General features: G+C 44.7%; 1 protein-coding gene across 2 annotated transcripts in view; it reads right to left on the reverse strand.

Annotated features, from left to right (window-relative positions):
• Positions 1-18921, reverse strand: part of LOC122943686 (biotin-dependent 3-methylcrotonyl-coenzyme A carboxylase beta1 subunit-like) — a 28544-nt gene extending 9623 nt beyond the window's left edge. Inside the window, exons 1-12 of one of the 2 annotated variants that reach the window (XM_044301610.1) lie at positions 18626-18921; positions 16145-16341; positions 15487-15665; positions 14691-14771; positions 14401-14579; positions 11776-11968; positions 10626-10717; positions 7569-7725; positions 7369-7491; positions 5709-5851; positions 3685-3766; positions 2894-3002 (exon numbers count right to left, since the gene is read on the reverse strand). In XM_044301610.1, the coding sequence (XP_044157545.1) occupies positions 2919-3002; positions 3685-3766; positions 5709-5851; positions 7369-7491; positions 7569-7725; positions 10626-10717; positions 11776-11968; positions 14401-14579; positions 14691-14771; positions 15487-15665; positions 16145-16341; positions 18626-18840 (1725 nt within the window). In that variant the 5' untranslated portion in view covers positions 18841-18921 and the 3' untranslated portion in view covers positions 2894-2918. Of the gene's footprint in view, positions 1-2893; positions 3003-3684; positions 3767-5708; positions 5852-7349; positions 7492-7568; positions 7726-10625; positions 10718-11775; positions 11969-14400; positions 14580-14690; positions 14772-15486; positions 15666-16144; positions 16342-18625 lie in introns of those variants that run through there. The other variant, XR_006390888.1, reaches the window with a different exon arrangement.
• Positions 18922-25151: the final 6230 nt, after the last annotated feature.

Below are 25151 nucleotides of genomic sequence, written 5' to 3' on the forward strand. Positions count from 1 at the left end.
ACAAAAGGGGGGCAAAAGACCCCAAATCTGCCATGGAAAGTATGGCTATTTTTTTTGTCACCCTTTTAACCTGGATGTGCAGATTACACAGCTGTTCACCAATAATTATAATCCTCACTGACAGGTACTGTATTTCCCCCACAGACATACTGTCTGAAGTCCTATATCTGTGCCCGGCCGTCACATTGTGACACTTTTTCTTATTTAGAATTCACATTTTTAAAGCAGTACTGCCCTCTAGTGGTGGAAGAATGCAGCACACTAAACTATGGGAGAGATTTATCAAGACTGGCGTGAGATACACCAGTCTTAATAACCCCTGCGCTGCCAGAAGATGCGCTTAAAGGGGTTGTCTAGCCATTAATATTGATGACCTACTGTCAGGATAGGTCATCAATAGAGATGAGCAAATTTCATACTTTGAAATTCGTTCACACTTCGTTTGGTGGTAAAAGGTGAATTGCGTTATGGATTCCGTTACCACGGACCATAATGCAATTCTATGACGGAATGCCTTTAGAGGCATTCCATCATAATAGAGGTCTATGGGCTGCAAAACAGATCCGTCCCGTTTCGGTTATGCATTCCGTCATAGAATTGCGTTATGGATTCTGTTACCACGGACCATAACGCACTTCACCTTTTACCACCAAATGAAGTGTGAACGAATTTCATAACTGGAAATTCGCTCATCTCTAGTCATCAATATTTGATCAGCGGGGGTCCGACACTCAGCACCCCTGCCGATGAGCTGTTTGACGAGGAGGCGGCGCTCCATTCCGAGACAAAGTGCAGTGTAACTAAGAGGAAGCAGCACTCTCATGGAGCGTCGCCTACTCTTTAAGGCTCCATTCACAGGTCCGCAACGTGTTTTGCGGACCGCACATTGCCAGTACTAATAGAATATGCCTGTTCTTGTCCGCAATTGCGGACAAGAATAGGATATGTTCTATTTTTTGGCGGAACGGAAGTGCGGGTCCGCAATTCCGTGTCCGGGCAGCATGATGTGCTGCCCTATAGAAATGAATGGGTCCGCAATTCCGGTCCGCAAAATGCGTAACGAAATTGCAGACGTGTGAATGGACCCTAAACAGCTTATCGGTGAGGGTCCCAGGTGTCAGACCTCCACTGACAAGATGTTAATGACCTATATTGATGTACTCCTTTAATTTATGGCGAGGTGCATCCTCCGGCAGTGCGTGCACCTAAGAACTGGAATCCACGGCAGCTCGTAGCTGCCACAGATTTCAGTCTTCATTTACTGTATGCCTGAAAACTGGCGCAAAAGATAAAGGTGTCAGAACGTCTGGCTCTGCCCTTGCCACATCTCCTGTTTGGAAAGTGGTGAGGGTATCGTACAAATACCAACTGTGACTAAAGTTAGTGACGTCTACCCGGACTTTGCAACTTTTTTTGCCAGAAATAGGGGGGTGACATCTCCCATTTGTGCGTGTTTCTGAAGTGATCAAACGTAGAATTCATAAGGAAAATGTTAATTTTGCAAAAAATTCTGTTGTCGGAATCTGCACCAAATTTAGCAAATGTCACGTGACTATTGATAAATTTGGCACTCTGGTCTTGAAATGTTACTCCACTTTCTAAATCACCTCTTTACTGGAGTAAGATTGTGACACTGTGACATTTCGAAGTCTCAGTTGATCATTCTGTCTTACATCAGCTCAACAAGCTAAACCACGGAGCCTTCCCAAAACTGCAGTGGTGTATTCATGCAAAATGGGGTGTGCACCGTTTCCGTCTCGGTGACAATAGTATTGAGCCACTATCACTCCCTGCTTGTATTCGTGGAAAAAAAAAAGAGATTTTCTAATTCATACTTATGAGGACCTCTCACCGCTCCTGAAATGCTTATCTTAATAGCTTCATGCATTCCCCATGTAATAACAATTCTGGAGCATCTATACTTATGGCTCTATGTTGTGCTGTTCCTGAATTATTCCTACTAGAAGTTAATAATGATTTGCCAGCAGTCTGCAATGAAGGCTGGCGTGTCAGACGGCAGGGAAACCCCCCCAACTGATAACACCCATCTGGACCTTCAATGCAATCTGCTAGCAATTAATTCATAACTTCTAAATAAAGGAATAAAATAGGAATGGTACAATATACAGTCATAAGAACAGATGCTCCGGAATTGATATTGCAAGTAGTTACTAAAACAGATCTCGGCAGAGGAGATGGGTTCACTTTATTTAGCAGTGTCACTTACCTACTCCCGGAGCTTATAAATCATTTCATCCTGGTTTATAGGGGTTGTGTCAATTCAGCAAATGGCATTTATCATGTAGAGAAAGTGAATACAAGGCACTTACTAATGTATTGTCCACATTGCCTCCTTTGCTGGCTGGATTCATTTTCCCATCACATTATACACTGCTCCGTGTTTCCATGGTTACGACCACCCTGAAATCCAGCAGTGGTGGCCAGATGCTTTTTCCTAAAATGTGCAAGCACGGCCACCACTGTTGTATTTCAGGGTGGTCGTAACCCCTGGAAACGAGCAGTGTATAATACGATGCAAAAATGAAGCAATATGGACAATACATTAGTAAGTTCCTTGTATTAACTTCCTCTACATGACAAAGGGGTTGTCTCACTTCAGCAAATTGCATTTAAGTCAGTGTTTCCCAACCAGTGTACCTCCAGCTGTTGCAAAACTACAACTCCCAGCCTGCCCGCACAGCCTTTGGCTGTGCGGGCATGCTGGGAGTTGTAGTTTTGCAACAGCTGGAGGCACACTGGTTGGGAAACACTGCTTTAAGTGACAATTAGACAGATAATTGACAGACACCATTCATTCCTGTTACATTTTAATTTATTATACAAAAAAAAAAAGGCACAATGGAATTTATAAAGATTCTGTTAAAATATTTACATGTTTTTTTTCTACAACGCACTCGTTACATCCTCAGCAGCGGAGATCTATGGAAAGTGACTCGTTCATAATTTTGTTGGCGAATGATTTTCAAGCACTTGCCTACAACCTAAAAGAGAAAGCAAAATCAAACCAAACCACTTCTTGTCAGCAGTTTTGACCATGCTAACCTGCACCGAACGGGGCAGGAGAAACGTGATTTCTGTGAAGTTGATATCATCAGGAGTAGGCTGAATCAGACTGTTTATTCTGCCAGGTTCTGCTCCTGCAAGTGCCCAGGCGGCGGAGCCTTCACTGTGAAGCGTTCTCTACATTAAGCTTCTTCCCACTAAGTGTCAACTGTAGCATCCAACCAGGGGAGGACGGTAAAACAGAGCAAAGCAAAGAGTGCACTACATAGTGTAGCGCCACCTCCTGGACACTTGCAGGAGCAAAATCTGGCACAAAAAAAAAAGCATCAGATTCCCTTTAAAAAAAAAAGCACCATAACAAAAAATTTAAAAACTGCTTTTTGTTATTTTATTTCTATGCTGAGCAATGATCGCTGGAGGGTACAGGCCCAGAGCCTGAGGCTGCACTGCCGATTCCAGTGACAACATTGTTCCACGTTCTGTGGATTTACATCAATGTTCACACACAAATATACACAGCATTCAAGCCAGAGGGGATGCAGTGGCAGTGGTTAAGTATTGGAGCCATAACTTCCAGATATAGAACTAACATGGCTGCGAGGGTGAAGCAGGAATCACATGGACAAGCCCTAAACATATATATTTAATGCAAATCCTCACCCGTCTGGTGTCCTGAGGTAAGATCACGCCATCATCCCAGAGCCTGGCCGATGAGTAAAACGCTGAACTTTCCTCCTTCAGTCTAAGAGAAATTTAAAGGAGTTGACCAGAAACAGACCACTAACAGGTGCCCGCAGCCTGCCCCCGCCACTCTGATCCTCTGCGTCTCCATCTTCCGGTCCAGGGTTTGTTCCCCCGGCATGGTCACCTGGATTCTCTTCAGATGATCCTGCCCGTGCTGGGGAGTAAGAAAACAAACCCTGGACCGGAAGATGGAGATGCAGGAGGCAAGTACGATCCTTACAGTAAGGGAGGCTGAGGGCACCTGTTAGAAAAGATGCATTCCCTGACAACCCCTTAATAATGAGTCAATACATGAATTATTACTGATTAGAGCAGTGTTTCTTTAAATAATCTTTAAGGAAATATCAGATAAAGTGGTGGGGTGGGGGTCCAACGATCTGCAGCAACATGCAACAAAACGTGGCAGCACCGTACACGGTGTAGTGGCCATGGGTGGTACTGCAGCACTAACGCTAGCCTATGCCATCGATGTCAGATAGGTGTGACCTGCTAGGCCCCTGAAGTGCGGGAGAGCGCATGTGCAGCATGGCTCTCCTTTCATCACTATGGGAGATCTGAAAATACCGTAGCTGAGCGAGCACAGTTGGCTATTTTCAAAAGTCCCACAGCAGTGAATGGAAAGCGCACAGTGCGAGAGCGGCTACCTCTCAATGCCAGAAATAGTTCAGTCAGTGCTTGGCAATTTTTGCAACTCCCAAAGCAGTGAATGGAAGGTGGCGGCACATGCGCAGCTGCTCGGTGTTCACTTTGGGAACCCATTCGGGACATAGAAGTGGGACCTGCACCTATATGGCATTGATAGCATATCCTAGCGATGTGCCATCAATATCCCAGGTGGGAGTATCCCTTTAAATGGAGCCTGTTCAAACAACCGATTGGTAGATGTGTCAGGAGTTAGACCCTTGCTAATCTGATATCGACAACTTAGCCTTTAAAACAGCAGAATGCTATTAAACCCTAGTGATTTCTTGTAGCTGCATTGGCAACTGCCAAAGATGGTGTCAGCAGTAACTTCTGAAAACCAAAGAATTGAAAAAAGTCTGCTTTTAAAGAGAAACAGCGCCCCTCTTGTCCATGGCTGTGGATGGTATTGCAGCTCAACCCCATACAAGTGAATACCAAACACAGCTGTGGACAAACTCCTTATTCTGATTATGGACCACCCCTTTAAGTGTAATCTATTATACAAAACTATGATAAATCCTTTAATGCGGCATCAGGTAATGTATATAGTCTGATAATCCAGAACTGGAATATCGTGGTGGATTGCATTGGATCAGAAGCACACGACTAGTGGCATACTGTGCACTTTGAGATGTCCTGCTAATCCAGAATATTTGATAATCCGGCAACCCTCTGGTCCCAGTGAATCGGATTTTAACTATCCATCTACAGTGGAACTAATACTCCAGAAAGTCCCTTACCCTTAAGGGCTCTTTCATACGAGCGGATGCCGTGCGGGTAATCCACTGCGTGAAAGAGAGCCAAGCCCCGTTCCGGACAGCAGAGACCCGGAGCATTAACATGATTGATCATGCTTTTTGCCTCTCTGTGACCTTTTTACTTCAAAAATCACAGTGAGATAAAGTTGTCACCATGATTTTGTAGTAAAAAAGTCACAGAGAGGCACGGAGCGTTATCAGTCATGTTAATGCTCTGTGTCTCTGCTGTCCGGAACGGGGCTTGGCTCTCTTTCACGCAGTGGATTACCCGCATGGGATCCCCTTGTGTGAAAGAGCCCTAAGACTTTTACATAGTCTTCTATGACCATCTGAATGAATCCATCTCCTAATCCGCTACCTGTCAGGTCCAATTAATGCCGGATTAAAGATTTTTCCTAAAATATTAATACAACATTTGTAATAATCAGGAATGGAGTAAGAGCTGAAGTGCGATTGGTTGCCCTGAGCAAAGATACGTGACGTCACCAAACCTCTTACCTGCTCAGCTGAGCTCTGAATTCTGTCTCATCCGTCCAACCTTCATCCTTCTGATCGCTCCATGAAAACCTGGCTGCGTCCACCAGACCAATTCTTGCATTCGGCCACAGGAACAAAAAATTTGGTTCATATGATCTCCCGCACTTAAAAAAATAAAAATTAATTTGTGTCATCAAACTAAATGCAACAAGTAGTCACAAGTACATGATCTGAAATTTCCTAGTGGAGGCAATTTTAAAGGGATTGTACAATATGAGAGAGAAAAAAAAAAAAAAAAAAAAAAAAAAGTCAAATTTCTCACAGAAAGGCCTTATGCACACGACCGTAGCAGGTCCGTTCCCGTATTGCGTCCCGCAAACAGCTGGTCCACGATATATGGGCACCGTATCATGGATATGGAACCATTCACTTGATTGGGTCCACAATCCGGAAGATACGGTGTGGTGCGGAACAGAGGCACTACGGAGTGCTTCTGTGGGGTTTCTGTTTGCGTCTCTGCACCGAAAAAAAAGGAGTGCATGCAGTACTTTTTATGAGATGCGGATGATGGATCCCATTCAAGTGAATGGGTTCACATCCGCAGGCGGCGGGCACGCGGTCGGTCCCTGTGCATTGCAGACAGCGCCACTCTCATCCATGGCTTTGCCTGGTACTGCAGCTCACTCATTTGAATACCAGACAATTTATAGACAAGGGTAGTGGAGGTTTTTGAGGAAAATCATAGGTTATCCCTTTTTTGGGTGGTGACACCCTCTTATCTCCTAAAGGGCAGACATCAGTATTCTTCTGCCAGAAACCCGACTGATCCTATTAAAGTGAATGGAGATCCAGGGGGCCCCGGCAGTGTTTGGCTATCCCGGATATGGCTATCCCAGTATTCTGCTTCTCTGCCTGAACAGAATACCGGAATACCCTATGCAGATATGAACACTGACTAACTAAAGCTGGCCATACCCACAGACGTACATCAGCTGAACCCATGAATCTCTGCCAACCATCTAAGGTGTATGGGGGCCTTCCAGCTCATCTCCTCCTATGACCGATGTTGAGTTAGAGAAGGGTCGGGTATGTTGGATTTCAAAATCCTCAATCCTTTTGTTCTCAGTAAGATAAGAGGTGTATGGCAGAGGCTTACTACACACTTCTATTCAAAACACATGCATCCTCGACAAGGCCAAGCATGCATGCATATGGGGGCATCGAGAAGACAGCTGGCGTTTATGTCGGCAGTTACCAGCTTTACTTACGGGGAAGGGCATAGTCTTGACTGGTTGCGGCAGGGAGGACAGTAAGGCGTCTGAAGCTTAGCAGCTGCCCAATATTATATAAAAAAATATATATCTTTATTATATGAAAAGAAAATACTGACATTTTAATCCAGCATTTGATAATCCAGCCTCATAATCCATCAGTTCTTTCCGTTGCAGAATTGCAAACATATTGTGGAGAAGATTGAGATAACTATCTCTGATAGAGACACTGCTGTAGCAGATTATTTCCTGGAGCGTCTCTAGGAATACGAGCTTGATACACTTTCTGTGATCGTGCAATAATCCAGAGTCACTGATAATCTGGCACCTATCGGGTCCCAAACATGGCAGAGTAAAAGAGAAAAGATAACTGTAAAGACAGGATTATTACCCCCAGCGGTTTTCCATACCATGGCAAAGCTCTCTCCTCCATGGCAGCCACCAATCACCACCGTCATTTTCGGCACTGTGGCACAAGCTACAGCAGCGATCATTGAGGCCTGAGCTTTTAATCTGTTTGAAAGCAGTTCTGCCTGGAAAACAAATGGTTATTTTTTTTACTATGGTAACTCTCGGAGAAGTTCTCAGCCGCGTCAACCTAAGACTTTACCTTTGATACACTTGAAGGCAAGTGATCCTGAGAAGTTGTGTTCTGAAGAAACAGCAAAGGAATATTGCGCTGGTTACAGATTTGTACAAAATGGCTTCCTTTTAGAGACGCGTCATGGGTCAGGTCTCCATTGCTAGCGACAACTCCAACCAAATTACTGAAAAGGAAAACAAAACAATGCAGAATATATATATTTTTATGACAAACACCAAGCATATAATTACTAATTACTACCCCCTATGTACCAAAATATAATACTGCCTCCTATATACAAGAATATAACTACTATAATACTGCCTCCTATGTACAAGAATATAACTACTATAATACTGCTCATATATACAAGAATACAACTGCTATAATACTGCCCCCTATGTACAGGAATATAACTACTATAATACTGCCTCCTATGTACAGGAATATAACTACTATAATACTGCTCCTATGTACAAGAATATAACTACTATAATACTGCTCCTATGTACAAGAAAATAACTGCTATAATACTGCTCTTATGTACAATATAACTACTATAATACTGCTTCTATGTACAAGAATATAACTACTATAATACTGCCTCCTATGTACAAAAATATAACTACTATAATACTGCCTCCTATGTACAAGAATATAACTACTATAATACTGCCTCCTATGTACAAGAATATAACTACTATAATACTGCCTCCTATGTACAAGAATATAACTACTATAATACTGCCTCCTATGTACAAGAATATAACTACTATAATACTGCCTCCTATGTACAAGAATATAACTACTATAATACTGCCTCCTATGTACAAGAATATAACTACTATAATACTGTTCCTATGTACAAGAATATAACTACTATAATACTGCCTCCTATGTACAAGAATATAACTACTGTAATACTGCTCATATATACAAGAATATAACTGCTATAATACTGCCCCCTATGTACAAGAATATAACTACTATAATACTGCTCCTATGTACAAGAATATAACTACTATAATACTGCTCCTATGTACAAGAATATAACTACTATAATACTGCCTCCTATGTACAAGAATATAACTACTATAATACTGCCTCCTATGTACAAGAATATAACTACTATAATACTGCTCCTATGTACAAGAATATAACTACTATAATACTGTTCCTATGTACAAGAATATAACTACTATAATACTGCTCCTATGTACAAGAATATAACTACTATAATACTGCTCCTATGTACAAGAATATAACTACTATAATACTGCCTCCTATGTACAAGAATATAACTACTATAATACTGCTCCTATGTACAAGAATATAACTACTATAATACTGCTCCTATGTACAAGAATATAACTACTATAATACTGCTCCTATGTACAAGAATATAACTACTATAATACTGCTCCTATGTACAAGAATATAACTACTATAATACTGCTCCTATGTACAAGAATATAACTACTATAATACTGTTCCTATGTACAAGAATATAACTTACTATAATACTGCTCTTATGTACAAGAATATAACTACTATAATACTGCTCCTATGTACAAGAATATAACTACTATAATACTGCTCCTATGTACAAGAATATAACTACTATATTACTGCTCCTATGTACAAGAATATAACTGCTACAATACTGCTTCTATGTACAAGAATATAACTACTATAATACTGCTCCTATGTACAAGAATATAACTGCTACAATACTGCTTCTATGTACAAGAATATAACTACTATAATACTGCTCCTATGTACAAGAATATAACTACTATAATACTGCTCTATGTACAAGAATATAACTACTATAATACTGCTCCTATGTACAAGAATATAACTACTATAATACTGCTCCTATGTACAAGAATATAACTACTATAATACTGCTCCTATGTACAAGAATATAACTACTATAATACTGCCTCCTATGTACAAGAATATAACTACTATAATACTGCCTCCTATGTACAAGAATATAACTACTATAATACTGCTCCTATGTACAAGAATATAACTACTATAATACTGCTCCTATGTACAAGAATATAACTACTATAATACTGCCTCCTATGTACAAGAATATAACTACTATAATACTGCTCCTATGTACAAGAATATAACTACTATAATACTGCTCCTATGTACAAGAATATAACTACTATAATACTGCTCCTATGTACAAGAATATAACTACTATAATACTGCTCCTATGTACAAGAATATAACTACTATAATACTGCCTCCTATGTACAAGAATATAACTACTATAATACTGCTCCTATGTACAAGAATATAACTACTATAATACTGCTCTATGTACAAGAATATAACTACTATAATACTGCTCCTATGTACAAGAATATAACTACTATAATACTGCTCCTATGTACAAGAATATAACTACTATAATACTGCCCCTATGTACAAGAATATAACTACTATAATACTGCTCCTATGTACAAGAATATAACTACAATACTGCTTCTATGTACAAGAATATAACTACTATAATACTGCTCCTATGTACAAGAATATAACTACTATAATACTGCTCCTATGTACAAGAATATAACTACTATAATACTGCTCCTATGTACAAGAATATAACTACTATAATACTGCTCCTATGTACAAGAATATAACTGCTACAATACTGCTCCTATGTACAAGAGTATAACTACTATAATACTGCTCCTATGTATACGAATATAACTACTATAATACTGCCTCCTATGTACAAGAATATAACTACTATAATACTGCCTCCTATGTACAAGAATATAACTACTATAATACTGCCTCCTATGTACAAGAATATAACTACTATAATACTGCTCCTATGTACAGGAATATAACTACTATAATACTGCCCCCTATGTACAAGAATATAATAACTAACACTCTTTACTATGGTGAAGAATAAAATACTAATTGAGTAGCAGAAGTTTCCTGTCTGACTGTTCAGTAATTCTAGGCCTTTTATGATATTGTTATTATTACTTTTATCATCTCTTCAGGAGTCCCACCCTCAGTGTAGAGAATACTCAGGAAAAGTCTTACCCTTCAACCGAAGCAAATCCGGTTACTAATGTAGTTCCGTAGTCGGCTTTGAATTCCAGCAGCTTACTGCCATCCACCAGTCGGCTCAGTATCTGCAGATAATATAATATCAATGGATAACAAACATACTATATAGCACGTAAATAGTAAAAATCTGCCTTCTAGAAACATGGCAACCTAGGGGTAAACGCTAATGTTAAAGGGGCTGTCTGATGAGAACTTATCCCCTATTCATAGAAGATAGGATACGTCTGATTGGCGGGGTCTGCCACCCCATCCAACTTTATGGGTCCCACCTGTGGATAGGGGATAAATTGCGATGGGACAATCCCTTTAAGCTGCACTAGTGAGCACACATTTACTAGATGTATAATGAGCAGATTTGCAGGCATTTTGCTGTGATATGATTGCAGACTGGATGCTATGTGGAATCAGTCACAGTGCTGTAGACATGTTATCTCCCACAATGCACCACAGCAAGTACAGGCAGAGAATCAGCAGCAATAGGATGACGTTTTAGGGCCCTGGACTGGCAGGCAGCTTATTAGGTCCTGTCTTGGCAGGGTCCAATAGGCATTTATACACGGCAGACTATCCTTCTAATCACTTTGTTGCTGCGGTCGCTACCGACAGTGGCATTAAATGACCAGGATCGGAGTCATCTCCAATCCCAGCTGTTGCAGCAGAGTGTATACAGCCAACAACCACAGAAGATGGTGCAGACACAGCGCCTGTACCGCACACTTACAACCCTTGGCACCAACTACATAGCACCAGTGCTGTAACTGTATGGTGCCAAGGGGTTGACCTGTTACTTTTAGGCACGTGGACTCGGGTTTTCAGCTGTATAAGGCTGGGTTCACATGACGTTTTATGCCTCCGTTTGACATATACGTTAGAAAAAAATAATAATACATAAACGCAGCTCAACATGTTCTTGTATCCTGCACCGTCCGATAAAAAAAATATATATATATACTTTTTTAAAAATTTTACACAATGGAACTCTATGATGAACAGATACCACTGAATGGCACCAGTCTGAGGCCTAGGTTTTGTATACGTTAAACGGATGGGAAAAACGCGATGTGAACGCACCCTAAACCTCCTGGCGATTATATATTATTACTCACCTCATGATAAAACTCACCAGTTTAACGTCCAGAGTGTGAGTGTAATCACGAGGCGCCAGTCCGGCTAACTCCTCAGGGTTATATGCAGGGTCCTCATACTGTGCTCCGTCCTCCGGCTCAGGGTCAAAGTTTAAGGTGGAGATAATCATTCGGGCGCAGTTGTAGGCGTCGGACTCCGTGGAAGCAAAATGATCAACACAGCCGCTGACTCTGGGCAGAGAAGGAAGAAGGTTTCATGACGACACAGACGTTTAGGCAGGGGGCTGAATCCCCTAAACCCTTAGGATACCCGAGGTTTTTTTGTTTTTGAGTTTTCACCCACAATCAGAATTGCTCATTTCAGGTAGAGCAAGCGCATTGAATTCAATTACCGGCATCCTAATTGGCCGCAGAGAAGCCCGGAAGAGCGGGCTTCCGGGTTTTTCACCCTTTAGATGCCATGATCTCACTTGATCAAGGTATCTGTAGGCTTTAATGACCGCGATCGGCATTATTGCTGGTCGCAGTCATTAGCCGTGGGTCTCTGCTGAAACAGCGGAGACCTGCCGGCCAAGACGCCCGCTGCAGGCGTGACTGGACGCCATGTTTGCACTTCGCTTCAGCACCGTACATGTATGGCGCTGGTAGCAAAGGGGTTAAAGAGACCAGTCCTGCATGAAGACCTACTGGAAGTGCTCCAGGTATGCAGCAATGCACCATGGGAAACAAATATGCAAAGTGGTATCTCCCTGGCATTGCCATTAAGTCTCCATACCACAGAGTACTTCCAGGAAGACTCCACACAGGACTGGACTGGTCTCTTTAAGGAGGTTCAGCACTCTGCCTAAGTCGCTTCCAAGGCATCGCACTGCGCCAAAATACTACTCCGTACTGATGAGGGGCAAGCACCCCGAAACGGGCGTCTTCGGAAGGATATCTGGCTTGGCTTTATTCTCTTGTCAAATCCCAAGGCTTGTTGGAAAGTGGGATCTTGACTCATAGGGTGCCACTTCCAATAGGTGGCGCTCTTTCTTGGGAGATGCCTCTTTGCATAGGACCACACAAATTATTCAGGTTTCGTCCCCTTCTGTTTAGGCGTTACATTGCAGCCAAAACCACAGCTGCTACCGGCAACAGAACCGACACTTCTAGCACCTAAGGGTGCCCTTACACGCTGCGGGCGAGCTGCACTAAATGCATACGCATTACCGTTAATTACAAGGGTGCACCTGTACTTGCACACCACAGCAAGTATAGGTGCATCTGAGTAAGGCTGGTTTCACACGGGCGTTGCGGAAAAATGTGCGGGTGCGTTGCGGAAACACCCGCGATTTTTCCGCGCGAGTGCAAAACATTGTCATGCGTTTTGCACTCGCGTGAGAAAAATCGCGCATGTTTGGTACCCAAACCCGAACTTCTTCAAAGAAGTTCGGGCTTGGGATTGATGTTCTGTAGATTCTATTATTTTCCCTTATAACATGGTTATAAGGGAAAATAATAGCATTCTGAATACAGAATGCTTAGTATAATAGCGCTGGAAGGGTTAAAAAAATAATAAAAACGTTAACTCACCTTATCCCCATGATCGTGTAGTTCCCGGTCGGTCTGTTCTTTAGCTGTGGGCTTGGGCTGAATGACCTTTGGTGATGTCAGATCACATGCTCCAATCACATGGTCCATCACCATGGTGATGGAGCATGTGATCTGACATCACCACAGGTCCTTTAGTCACAGCTAAAGAAGAGACCGACCGGGAACTAGGCGATCATGGGGATAAGGTGAGTTAACTTTTTTATTTTTTTTAACCCTCCCAGCACTATTATACTAAGCATTCTGTAGTCAGAATGCTATTATTTTCCCTTATAACCATGTTATAAGGGAAAATAATACAGTGAATAGACTGTCACCTAGAACCCATGCGTGGAAATCGCACCGCATCCGCACTTGCTTGCGGATGCTTGCGATTTTCACGCAACCCCATTCATTTCTATGGGACCTGCGTTACGTGAAAAACGCAGAATATAGAACATGCTGCGATTTTCACGCAACGCATAAGTGTTGCGTGAAAATCACCGCTCATGTGCACAGCCCCATAGAAATGAATGGGTCAGGATTCAGTGCGGGTGCAATGCGTTCAACTCACGCATCGCACCCGCACGGAAATCTCGCCCGTGTGAAAGGGGCCTAAGGGCTCATGCACACGACCGTATGCCCTCCGGGACATACGGTCTGTGAGCGGGCCATATGTCCCGGAGCGGCATACATTGTGAGCATGGGAGCGCACAGCATTATAGGTTACTATGATGTGCGCATCGGGCCGCCCGCGGGACTATTGTCCCGCACTTATATGATATTATGAGTGCAGGACAATAGCCCCACGGGCAGCCCGATGAGCACAGCATTATAGTAACCTATGATGCTGCGCGCTCCCATGCGCACAATGTATGCCGCTCCGGGACATATGGCCCGCTCACAGACCGTATGTCTCGGAGGGCATACGGTCGTGTGCATGAGCCCTAACTGGTAGAAATCGGCCTGTGGTTAACGCGGTCCACCACATCGTGTATGGGTGCATCCATATGGCCACAAGGATTGGAGGGGCAGGGCAGACAGATTGTGACATCCGTCCACAGGGACTATTGTAAGGTGTGAAGTGCTTTTACCTGGAGTGCAGCTTTGCTCCGCCAAGGTCTTCTGCAGTGACATCCTCACCTGTGGCGGCTTTAACTAGCGGGGGTCCGGCTAAAAATATAGTTCCTATCTGGTCTACGATGACTGTCTCTTCTGCCATGGTTGGGATGTAAGCGCCCCCTGCTGTACACGAGCCGCACACCACAGCCACCTGCAGCACATCATAGCAGTATGGTATCTGATTATACTGGTTCCAGTACAGTCATCTGGAAAATGGGATGATCTACACCCAGTGACAGGGAAATGATGAAGCTGCTCGTACCTGAGGTATTTTCATAGCTGACATTATGGCTTCATTATAGAACGTCCGCCCACCGTGCTCCTTGTCGGGAAACAGCTGAGCCTGTGGACGGAAAACAAGATACAGAAATTAGATCTATTATACACAATCATCGGGTACCAAGATCTGCGCCAACCTACGACTACACCTACCTGCACTCAAACAATGATGGCATCTGCAAAAACCTACATGGCACTGTGGAAACATCCGGAAAGGAGGTTGTCTGCTTTAAGGCGTTGAAGGGCCTACCTTGTGCCCCTGAACATAAGAAACCCAAATCATTTGTGACCGCTGAGGCCTGTGATTGACAGGACCAAGCCGCTTGCTGATCCTGCAGGAACAGAGCAGCGGCGACACCGCACACAGGTAGGTCCGGGTTTTTTTATGTCCAGGGACACATATTAGGACCCCAGGGCTGTTGGCTCTAAGGCTGGACAATACCTTAAAGGGGATCTGTCAGCAGGATGAACTCTAATAAGACACACATACTATCAGGTAGGGTTGATCCTGCTGATTAAAATGATACCTACCTGTCTTGTAAAAAATTGGTTGTGTTGTTCCCGAAAAAAAGATAAAAACTTTTTATTCTTTATACAAATCTACACAAGTGTCTGTGATCTCGACACATCAGCTAGACACATTGCTCTCTGGTACTTTGCTACAATGTATCAGGGTCCTGACTGATTAGCTCACAGAGGATTCTCTAGACTGAACACAACTGTAACAAACTCTCAGCTGTGTGAGCGGGACAGGTGAACGATGAGACTGGACGTGATACCTGAAGAGGCAGGAAGGCGCCTCCGCTGTCCACCAAGTACACTGTGGGCAGCCTGTTCTGTATGGCAATCTCCTGAGCGCGCAGCTGCTTCTTGACGGATATGGGATAAGCGGTGCCCCCTTTCACCGTGGCATCATTAGCAATAAACATGCACCAGATCCCACAGATCTTCCCAATGCCTACAAGACACAGAGAACATCCATAAAAACATATGATGATGGTAAAAGTGGAAAAGAGTTCAGCATCCAAATCCATAACAGGAGACGCAGATGGCTGACGCGCTTCAACCTGGTATATGAGGATGTGCTTAAACATCAGCTACGAGTATTTACATCTTTGCAATTGACATTTGATACTAAAGTGATTGTCCACTTTGAAGGATCCATGAGGAGAGGGGTCCTGCTACTTGGACCACCAGTATTAAACAGGTGGTCTATAAACTGGGGTCCTGCAGCTCCATTCAGGTCTAGAGGATTAGTGGGGACAGCGGCGTTCAGATCTCGGCTATCTCCGTTATCTCTGTCAGCCCTATAGATATTGAATGAAGTGGTGGTCACGCTGCAGTGGAGGTGCACCTGTGTGACCACCATTTCATTCCAACTCCTCTCGGGGGAGGAGAACCCTCATATAAGCAATGCATCTATCCTAAGGGTCTCACCAGTAAGGCACCCGGCAGAGGGGACGTCACCGTACGGCAGACCAAGCCCTGCAAATGGCGATAGTTCCAGGAAGGTCTCATCATCCAGGAGCCTCTTCAGCCGCTCCCGCACCAGCAGCTTTTTGTTCCTCTGGGTATGCCGTAGAATCGCATTCTCGCCTCCTCCTAATTTAACCTTTTCCAGTAATTCCGTGTATCTGGAGAAAAAAAATAAAATCACAACTTCACAATGGATCACTGTGCCATAGGAAGCTCTACTACATTCTAATACAATTTGTGCTTAGACTTTGCACCATCTTGGAGATCTCTGCTTGCCGTCAGTGAATGAAAAGCTCTTGCTTACCATGGCCAAAACCCCATGCAGACCTACAACTTGAGGGTTTGCTAAAATTACACCTAGACAATCCTTTGTAAGGTGAACACCCTGGACTCCAGACTGATGCATCTTACCTGCACTGATACATTGTAGCAATCAGGACAAGATAGAGATTTGTGCTCCTGATGCATTTGGTTCACAAATCAATGACATCCTGTTGTGGGCAACCTGTAGGCCCACCGGCTGCTCGACCAACGTTCCTGGGAGCAAGAGATGGACTGCCGCCCAATTAGACAGGCTCGCCATTCACAAGCCTGGGAAAGTTGGGTGACAACCAATATGATCCCACTGTAATTCTCACATGAGGTTAACACCAGAATCTAAGGCTACTTTCACACTTCCGGCGGCACGGTGGACTTGCGGTAGCACGGATCCGGCAGGCTGTTCCTCCGCCGGAACAGCCTGATGGAAAAGGCTTCCTGCAAGTGTGAAAGTAGCCTAAGAAGCAAGGGATGGATGGCTGCTCGGCTAGGCAGGTTTACCTTTCAGGAGTCAGGGAAAGCTGAGTGGCTGCATGTCTACAGTAATTCCTGACATGACAGTGAAGTGCACTGATTTCTCCTGAGGAGTTCTCCATCAGATTTGGGAGGATTATTCCAGAGATGGAGCATGGCAGTGTGCTGCTACTTGTAGTCCCCGTTTGCCTTTACACTGCAGCCCCGGTAGCATGCACCCGCTGCACCCTATTTTTTCATATTTTTGGAAGTGTTGGTCTAACTTTTTTTTTTGCAGATCCTTTATTTCTGTCACATTAAGGGCTCATGCACATGACTGTTACCCAGCCATGCCCGTACTGCATCCTGCAAACAGCGGGTCGGCAATATATGGGCACCAGCCTGTGCACTGCACCACGAATTCACTCGAATGAGTCCGCAATCCGGGAGGAGCAGTGCGGAACGGAGGCACAGCGCTACAGAGCCCTTCTGTGGGGTTTTATCCGTGCCTCCGCACCGCAAAAAAGATCCTGCATGCACTACTTTTTTGTGGTGCAGACCGTCGGATGCGAATCTCGAACCCCATTCAAGTTAATGGGGCCAGAGTCTGCATTTGGCGGCCCTACAGTCGGCACCCAAGCATTGCGGACTGCGGCACAGGTCCAGCCGGCACACGTTCTGGTGCATGAGTCCTAAATGTGACTTTGTGGCGACATGATCTTCCATCAAACAATCACAGGTTCCACCTTTGGGACACAGGACGTGACTCAGGACCGAGATCATCCAAATTCTTACTGGAAGAACGGAAGACTCCTGGGTAGTGTTGAGCAAACTTCTGTTTTAAGTTCGGCTTCCGGTTAGCGGAGAATCCCTATATGGATTCCGAATTCCGTTGTGGTCCGTATCGGCCATTATTGATTCTGCTACCACGGACCACAACGGTATTCGGAATCCATATCGGGATTCTCCGCTAACCGGAAGCCGAACTTTAGACGCTGAACTTAAAACAGAAGTTCGCTCAACACTACTACTGGGGAAAAGGCAATGCAATTTAGGTCACTTGCACAATGCAGAGGATTTCTGCATTTGACCTGCGGTGCAAATATCTAAATTTTGAGGCAAAATTCTGTGTCCTTTGAGGAGAGAAAAAATCTGTCCCTTGGCCAGGTGATCTTAGGGCTATAGGGACGCAGCAGGATTTTCTGGATTTTGTCACATATATCTCATGGGAAACTTAACCACAAAGGAAATCCCTACAATTTTTGAAAGCCACATTATGGAGAAAGATAAAACTGACCCGGATTCCGAATGGGAAAAGTGGTGGGTCAAACCGCATATCCGTGGCAGGAATCAGAGGGACGGCTCTGGATCTGAGGATTCAGCTCCGCGGTCTGAACATGGGAATGCGTCATGTAGTCACCCAGCTTTTCCAGACTCCTGAATGTACTCGCAACTCTATCTGGGTGCTGACCCCTATGACAGCTGGAATGGCGCTCATATCAGTGGTCACCCAGCTTTTCCATGACCTGATGTCATGGATTTCAAGGAGGAGGGCGCTCTTTAAATATTGAACTTCAAGGGGAAGCTCATACATTATAATTATCCTGTATATTATAATGAATAAAAAATAAAAAGCTTAAAACTAATAAAAGTTGCAGGGTGGGGGCTCACCTGTGTCTGCACCTGTCACTGTTCCTGCTGTTGGCTTCATAAACATGCCTGTAGATGGGCAGGATGGCCCCTGGTATGACAGGGAAGGACTGTGCCCCCCTCCTGTGCCCTGCTGCAGCCTGGGTACTGAGCAGGGAGCACTGTGAGCTGCAGAGGACAGGCTGGCACCGGCTCAGCACAGGGGACCCCAGTCTGTGTAACCCCAGCGCTGCCATCAGCCAAGTGGCACTCCTGTGACTGCAGGACTGTGTGCAAAGTCTGCCCTGTCAGTGAAGGGCGAGCGCCCGGATCACAGCAGCACATTCGCCGCCAGCTTCACTTCCCTACAGGCAGATTCGACACAGAAGGCTGGAATGTCCTTATTGTTGTAGTTATCGCTGTTGCCACTAGAGGATGCGCTGAGCAGAATGTAGTACAAAAGTAAAGGGAAGCGCTTGTTCTCAGCGACCAATCAGAGCTCAGATTACATTTCTCTAAGGCTGGTTAGGAAATTACAGCAGCGCCGTGATTGGTTGCTATGGGCAACCGCTCTAGGTATACTAGAGTAACCAAGTAGTGTGCGCCATATTTGGTTCTCCTTTTTTGAGTGATAGTTGGAAATATACCAGGTTCAGACCTTGGGCCCTCTGCCCACAATATACATGGAAATATGTGTGCCTCTTAATAAAAAATAAATTAAAAAAAATCACTAAAAGTGACAAATTTTGGCAGCGATCTGCACCATCCCATCCTGCTTTGTACATTTGTCCTTTTATATTGGCTGTATAGAGAAAAAAATTAAAAAATCTCGGGAAGCATATGTGACTCACTGGACTGCTGGCTATTGCAGACAAGAATAGGACATGTTCTATTTTTTTCAGGATCGGAATTGCGGACCCGGAAGTGCGGGTCCGCAATTCCGGAACGGCGACGCACGTCGTGCGGCCCCATAGAAATGTATGGGTCCGCAATTCCGTTCCGCAAAATGCATAGCGGAATTGCGGATATGTGAATGGAGCCTAAAGGCGTTGTTTCACTTCAGCAAATGGCAGTTACCATGTACAGAAAGTTAAAGGGGTATTCCAGTCGTTATCCACAGGGGATAACTATTAGATCGGTGGGTGTCCTACCGCTAGGATCCCCACTGATCATGAGAATGGGGGCCCCATACCCTCTGCAGCACCCTAAAATGAAGGGAGTGGAATTCCCATAGAAATGAATGGAGGTGCTGCATGCATGCCCAGCTGGCCACTCCGTTTATTTCAGGAGGGTACGGGCCCCCCATTCCTGTTATTGGTGGGGGGTCCCAGTGGTAGGACCCCTACCGAGCTAATAGTTATCCCATATCTTGTGGATAGGGCATAACTTAATGTAACCGATAACCGGTTCACTTTAGGGCTCATGCACACAAACGTATTTATTTTCCGCATCCAATTTGCATTTTGTGCAGGTCAGATGCCGACTCTTTCACTTCAATGGGGCGTATTTAGGGTGGCCAGACGTCCGGTTTCAGGCCGGACAGTCCGGTTTTCTGTTTCCCTGTCCGGCGCAGGGCCCAGGCGGACACAGGGATGTCCACCTTTTCAGTAGCTCACACTCAGACAGCAGCACTGCGCTGTCTGAGTGTGAGCTGCAGCAACTGACTGAGGCTTCTCTCCCCCCCAGTCAGTCACTAGAGCCGCAGACATGGCTGACTGAGAGAGAGAAGCACCCAGGCTGCCCCCAGCTCACCTTCCATTCAGAAAGTTCTTCCCTCCTGTCCCCCAGTCTTCCCGTCTTTTTCACCGTCCGGCGATGGGGGTGTGGCTTCACAGAGGTGAGGCGTGGCTTCATGGAGGCGAGTGTGGTTTATAGGTTTGCGGTCATGGCCGGTGAGGTCTGGCTTTCTGGGTTGAAGCCAGTGGCCACCCTAGGCGTATTACGGATAAGGATAGAATTGTTCTATAGAGGCCATGACGTTCTGCTCCGCAAAATGCAGAACGCACACTGCCGGTTTCCATGTTTTGCGGATCCGCAATTTGCCAACCACAAAACAGGCTACGTACGCGTGCATACGTTTTTAAGGAGGGACTCCATCTGATATCTATGGATATGAAAATGACTCTGAATCGAGGAAATCCGATTAGCTTTTTTCCTTTCTGAGAAGCCTGAGAATAAATTTTAATTGAGCGACCTATCGGGACATTTTTAGTGCCCTTTTACATCAGTCTGAAGGTAAAAACTCGCCACGACCGGGCCTCCAGTGCCACAGCAGGGGCAGTTTAAGAAAGTGACGTCCGTGTCCTAGTTCATTGCAACACTTCAAAACTGTGTGTGCGCCAGCTCCTTGCCGTCTGGATCACTTTCCTTCGGGGGTTTCAAAGAAAATCAGAATATATGTCACATTAAAGCCCAGAATACCTAGCTCAATGTATTCAGTCGCAGCAGGAAGTCTGGGGATTAATCAGGGTGAGAGCTGTGAATTTTAGAGAAAGCTTCTCCTTTCAGCTTCACAGCGGGTGGCAGGGATATGGCTACAGTACATGAAAGCAGACTCCTCAGATCTTACATCATTACTTGCACTGCTGCATTCCTGCAGAGTCAATTGCACTTCTGTACTATTCTCTGCCCTCCTCCCTCTTCTTACATCCCATCTCCTCGCCACCAACCTCACTTTTCTGCCATTTGAGCTCCAAATAAATGGCTGTGCAAATCTGTGCTATGTTTCGGTCGCCTGCTTATAGAAGTGCAGCCAGGTTCCTAATAGGCAAACTTTTTGGGGGAAATCCTAGTTACCTGGAAAAACCTGACTTTAGAGCTCATGGACACAAACATATTTTTTTCCGTGCCTGTTCCAGTTTTTTTACAGCCCATATGTGGAACCATTCACTTCAACGGGGCAGAAAAAAACAGAAATTACTCCGTATGCATTCTGTGTCCGTATGGCCACATGGCAGTGCCACAAGAAAATAGAACATGACTTATTATTGTCCACATTACGGACATGGGTAGGACTGTTCTGTTATGGGACAGATGTTCCTTTCTGCAAAATGCGGAACAGATACGGCAGGTATCCGCAATTTGCGGACTGCAAAACATGTCATGTGCATGTCCCTTAGCGATATAAGAGAAACACCGGGAGTCATTAACTTAGTGCACTACGCCTGCATTAGGCGTAAAAAAAAGTTGCAAATCCCCATAAAACAAAATATGGTCGCACAGGCGTTTTATGATGCGTTCAACATTTGGGAGTGTCGAGGGCCAGGACTTCGGCCCCAACAAATTTACCATCTTTTATACCTGGAAATGGGAATAAAAGAGGAGTGAAAACTACTCCAGCCCCTACAGGCGCAGGGACTGCTGGAGGTGCGCCTAATTTATGACGAGGGCAGCACATGCCTTATCATAGATCAGCCAAATCCTCCAGTAGCGCAGGTAAAACGCCAATCTTTGTAAATGACCCCCACTGTGTTAAATATGCAATATTAAACGTTAATTACTAAGCTACCCATGACCACCAGTAATATTAGATAGCAACCCATAACCACCCTAGACCACCATAGATAATGAATGTCAATAGAAACCCCTTCATCATCCTAGGCCACCAGGGGTACGAGGTATTAGACACTAAGCTACTCCAACCCCAAAGGGATTTACTATACTGTTATTATGAGAGTTTTCCCCAGTACAACAACCTATCTTTTATGCACAGGATAAGGTATAACTGATCGGCAGGGGTCTGAATTCTGGGGCCCCCACCACTCACATGAAAGGGGGCCCGCGCTACCCTGTTTGAATGGAGCTGTGTCGCCCTGGTGGACTGCAGCTCCATTCAGCTGCCGGATATAGCCAAGAACTTGTACTCGGCTATCACCTTCTGTCCAATTGAGTTTAATGGAGTGGCGGACACGCGTGTCTGCCGCTACATTCAAAAGAGGAGCGCAGGCCCCCATTCTCTTAAATGGTGGGGACCCCAGGGGTCGGACCCATGCTGATCAGAAACCTATCCTGGACATGGAAGATGAAGTAGAAGGGATGTTTCTGGATGATCCACCAAAAGCCTATCATAGGGTTCCTTGAGTTAATTGGCTGATAACAGAGAACAGGATGCGCTGAGCAAAAGTGATAAGCTGTGTCCTGCTGCCCAGAGCAAGGCTTGAGGTGTATGGCGGTTTTCATACAAAGATATTCCATATAATTGTGACAGGAATAACTGTGTCATGCTCCATTGGACGCCATATTACAGAGCTAATCTCCCCAAGAAGCACTGGAGTCCTTCTTCGGTTGGGACCCAGCGGGACTAACTACAAGGCAGGAGTCAGAGAAGGACACTTCCCTCTGAACCCTATGAAAGTCAATATTGCACGGACTGTCAGCGGGATCTGACCGAAAAAACTCTGCAAGTCTCTGGAGGCATATGGAGGTACAGAAAGGCCCCGTGCACCTCTACTGGCATTAGATGGGTGAAATGCTTTGGATTTGGGATTTTAAAACCCTATTCTCATGCATTATGCCGTACTATGAAGGTCGTCTTGGAAATTGCAAGTATGTTACCTGGAAGGGAATGTCCCAGGATCAACATGGTTATTATAGGGGATAAGTGTCTGATCACTGGGGGTCCCATCAATCATGGGGGGTGGGGGTATCACGTTTCCCCCATTGGAGTAGAGCAGTGGTTGCACAAGCGACCTGTCGCTCCATTGATAGCCAAGTACATACCTGCACAACTGCGATTCACACAGGGGACCCCTATTTTAATCATCAGTCGGGGTCCATGGGTTGGGGTGACACGTTTATTACCTATACTGTGGATAGGGGATGTGTTGATCTTGGGACAACCCCTTTAAATGGCTGCATCAGGAAACAAGAAGCTTCTAGCTCTCAATAGCCGGTGATGAGCAGAGGTCTACGATGTGTGCCAGGGCATTACTCAGATGAGAGATGACGGCATACAACAATACCTTCATAAAACGTCTCAAGATTGATTGCGCTATAACATTTAATAATGATATCAAGGTCATCGCTGCACAGACCTTACTCCTAATGAGCATAGAGCAGAAGCAGAGCAAACCATATCCGCTGGCTGCATAGTTGAGCCACAAAGCTCAGCCATTCTTATTATATGTTTTTGTTAACATTTTGAGATTATATAACATTAAGAATATGATATGTGAACAATGACAAGTGCAGCACCGGAGTAGTGATGTCATTGAAAGGTGATGTCTTCAGCATTGAAGGGTGATGTCTTCAGCATTGAAAGGTGATGTCTTCAGCATTGAAAGGTGATGTCTTCAGCATTGAAAGGTGATGTCTTCAGCATTGAAGAGTGATGTCTTCAGCATTGAAGAGTGATGTCATCAGCAGTGAAGGGTGATGTCATCAGCATTGAAGGGTGATGTCATCAGCATTGAAGGGTGATGTCATCAGCATTAAAGGGTGATGTCATCAGCATTAAAGGGTGAGGTCATCAGCATTGAAGGGTGAGGTCATCAGCATTGAAGGGTGAGGTCATCAGCATTGAAGGGTGAGGTCTTCAGCATTGAAGGGTGAGGTCTTCAGCATTGAAGGGTGATGTCATCAGCATTAAAGGGTGATGTCATCAGCATTAAAGGGTGATGTCATCAGCATTGAAGGGTGAGGTCATCAGCATTGAAGGGTGAGGTCATCAGCATTGAAGGGTGAGGTCTTCAGCATTGAAGGGTGAGGTCTTCAGCATTGAAGGGTGAGGTCATCAGCATTGAAGGGTGAGGTCATCAGCATTGAAGGGTGAGGTCTTCAGCATTGAAGGGTGAGGTCATCAGCATTGAAGGGTGAGGTCATCAGCATTGAAGGGTGAGGTCTTCAGCATTGAAGGGTGAGGTCTTCAGCATTGAAGGGTGATGTCATCAGCATTAAAGGGTGATGTCATCAGCATTGAAGGGTGATGTCATCAGCATTGAAGGGTGAGGTCATCAGCATTGAAGGGTGAGGTCATCAGCATTGAAGGGTGAGGTCTTCAGCATTGAAGGGTGAGGTCTTCAGCATTGAAGGGTGAGGTCCTCAGCATTGAAGGGTGATGTCTTCAGCATTGAAAGGTGATGTCTTCAGCATTGAAAGGTGATGTCTTCAGCATTGAAAGGTGATGTCTTCAGCATTGAAGGGTAATGTCTTCAGCTTTGAAAGGTGATGTCTTCAGCATTGAAGGGTGATGTCTTCAGCTTTGAAAGGTGATGTCTTCAGCATTGAAAGGTGATGTCTTCAGCATTGAAAGGTGATGTCTTCAGCATTGAAAGGTGATGTCATCAGCATTGAAGGGTGATGTCATCAGCATTGAAGGGTGAGGTCATCAGCATTGAAGGGTGAGGTCTTCAGCATTGAAGGATGAGGTCTTCAGCATTGAAGGGTGAGGTCTTCAGCATTAAAGGGTGAGGTCTTCAGCATTAAAGGGTGAGGTCTTCAGCATTGAAGGGTTATGTCTTCAGCATTGAAGGGTTATGTCTTCAGCATTGAAGGGTGATGTCTTCAGCATTGAAAGGTGATGTCTTCAGCATTGAAAGGTGATGTCTTCAGCATTGAAGAGTGATGTCTT

This window comes from Bufo gargarizans, chromosome 7 (genome assembly GCF_014858855.1).
Source record: "Bufo gargarizans isolate SCDJY-AF-19 chromosome 7, ASM1485885v1, whole genome shotgun sequence".
NCBI lineage: Eukaryota > Metazoa > Chordata > Amphibia > Anura > Bufonidae > Bufo > Bufo gargarizans.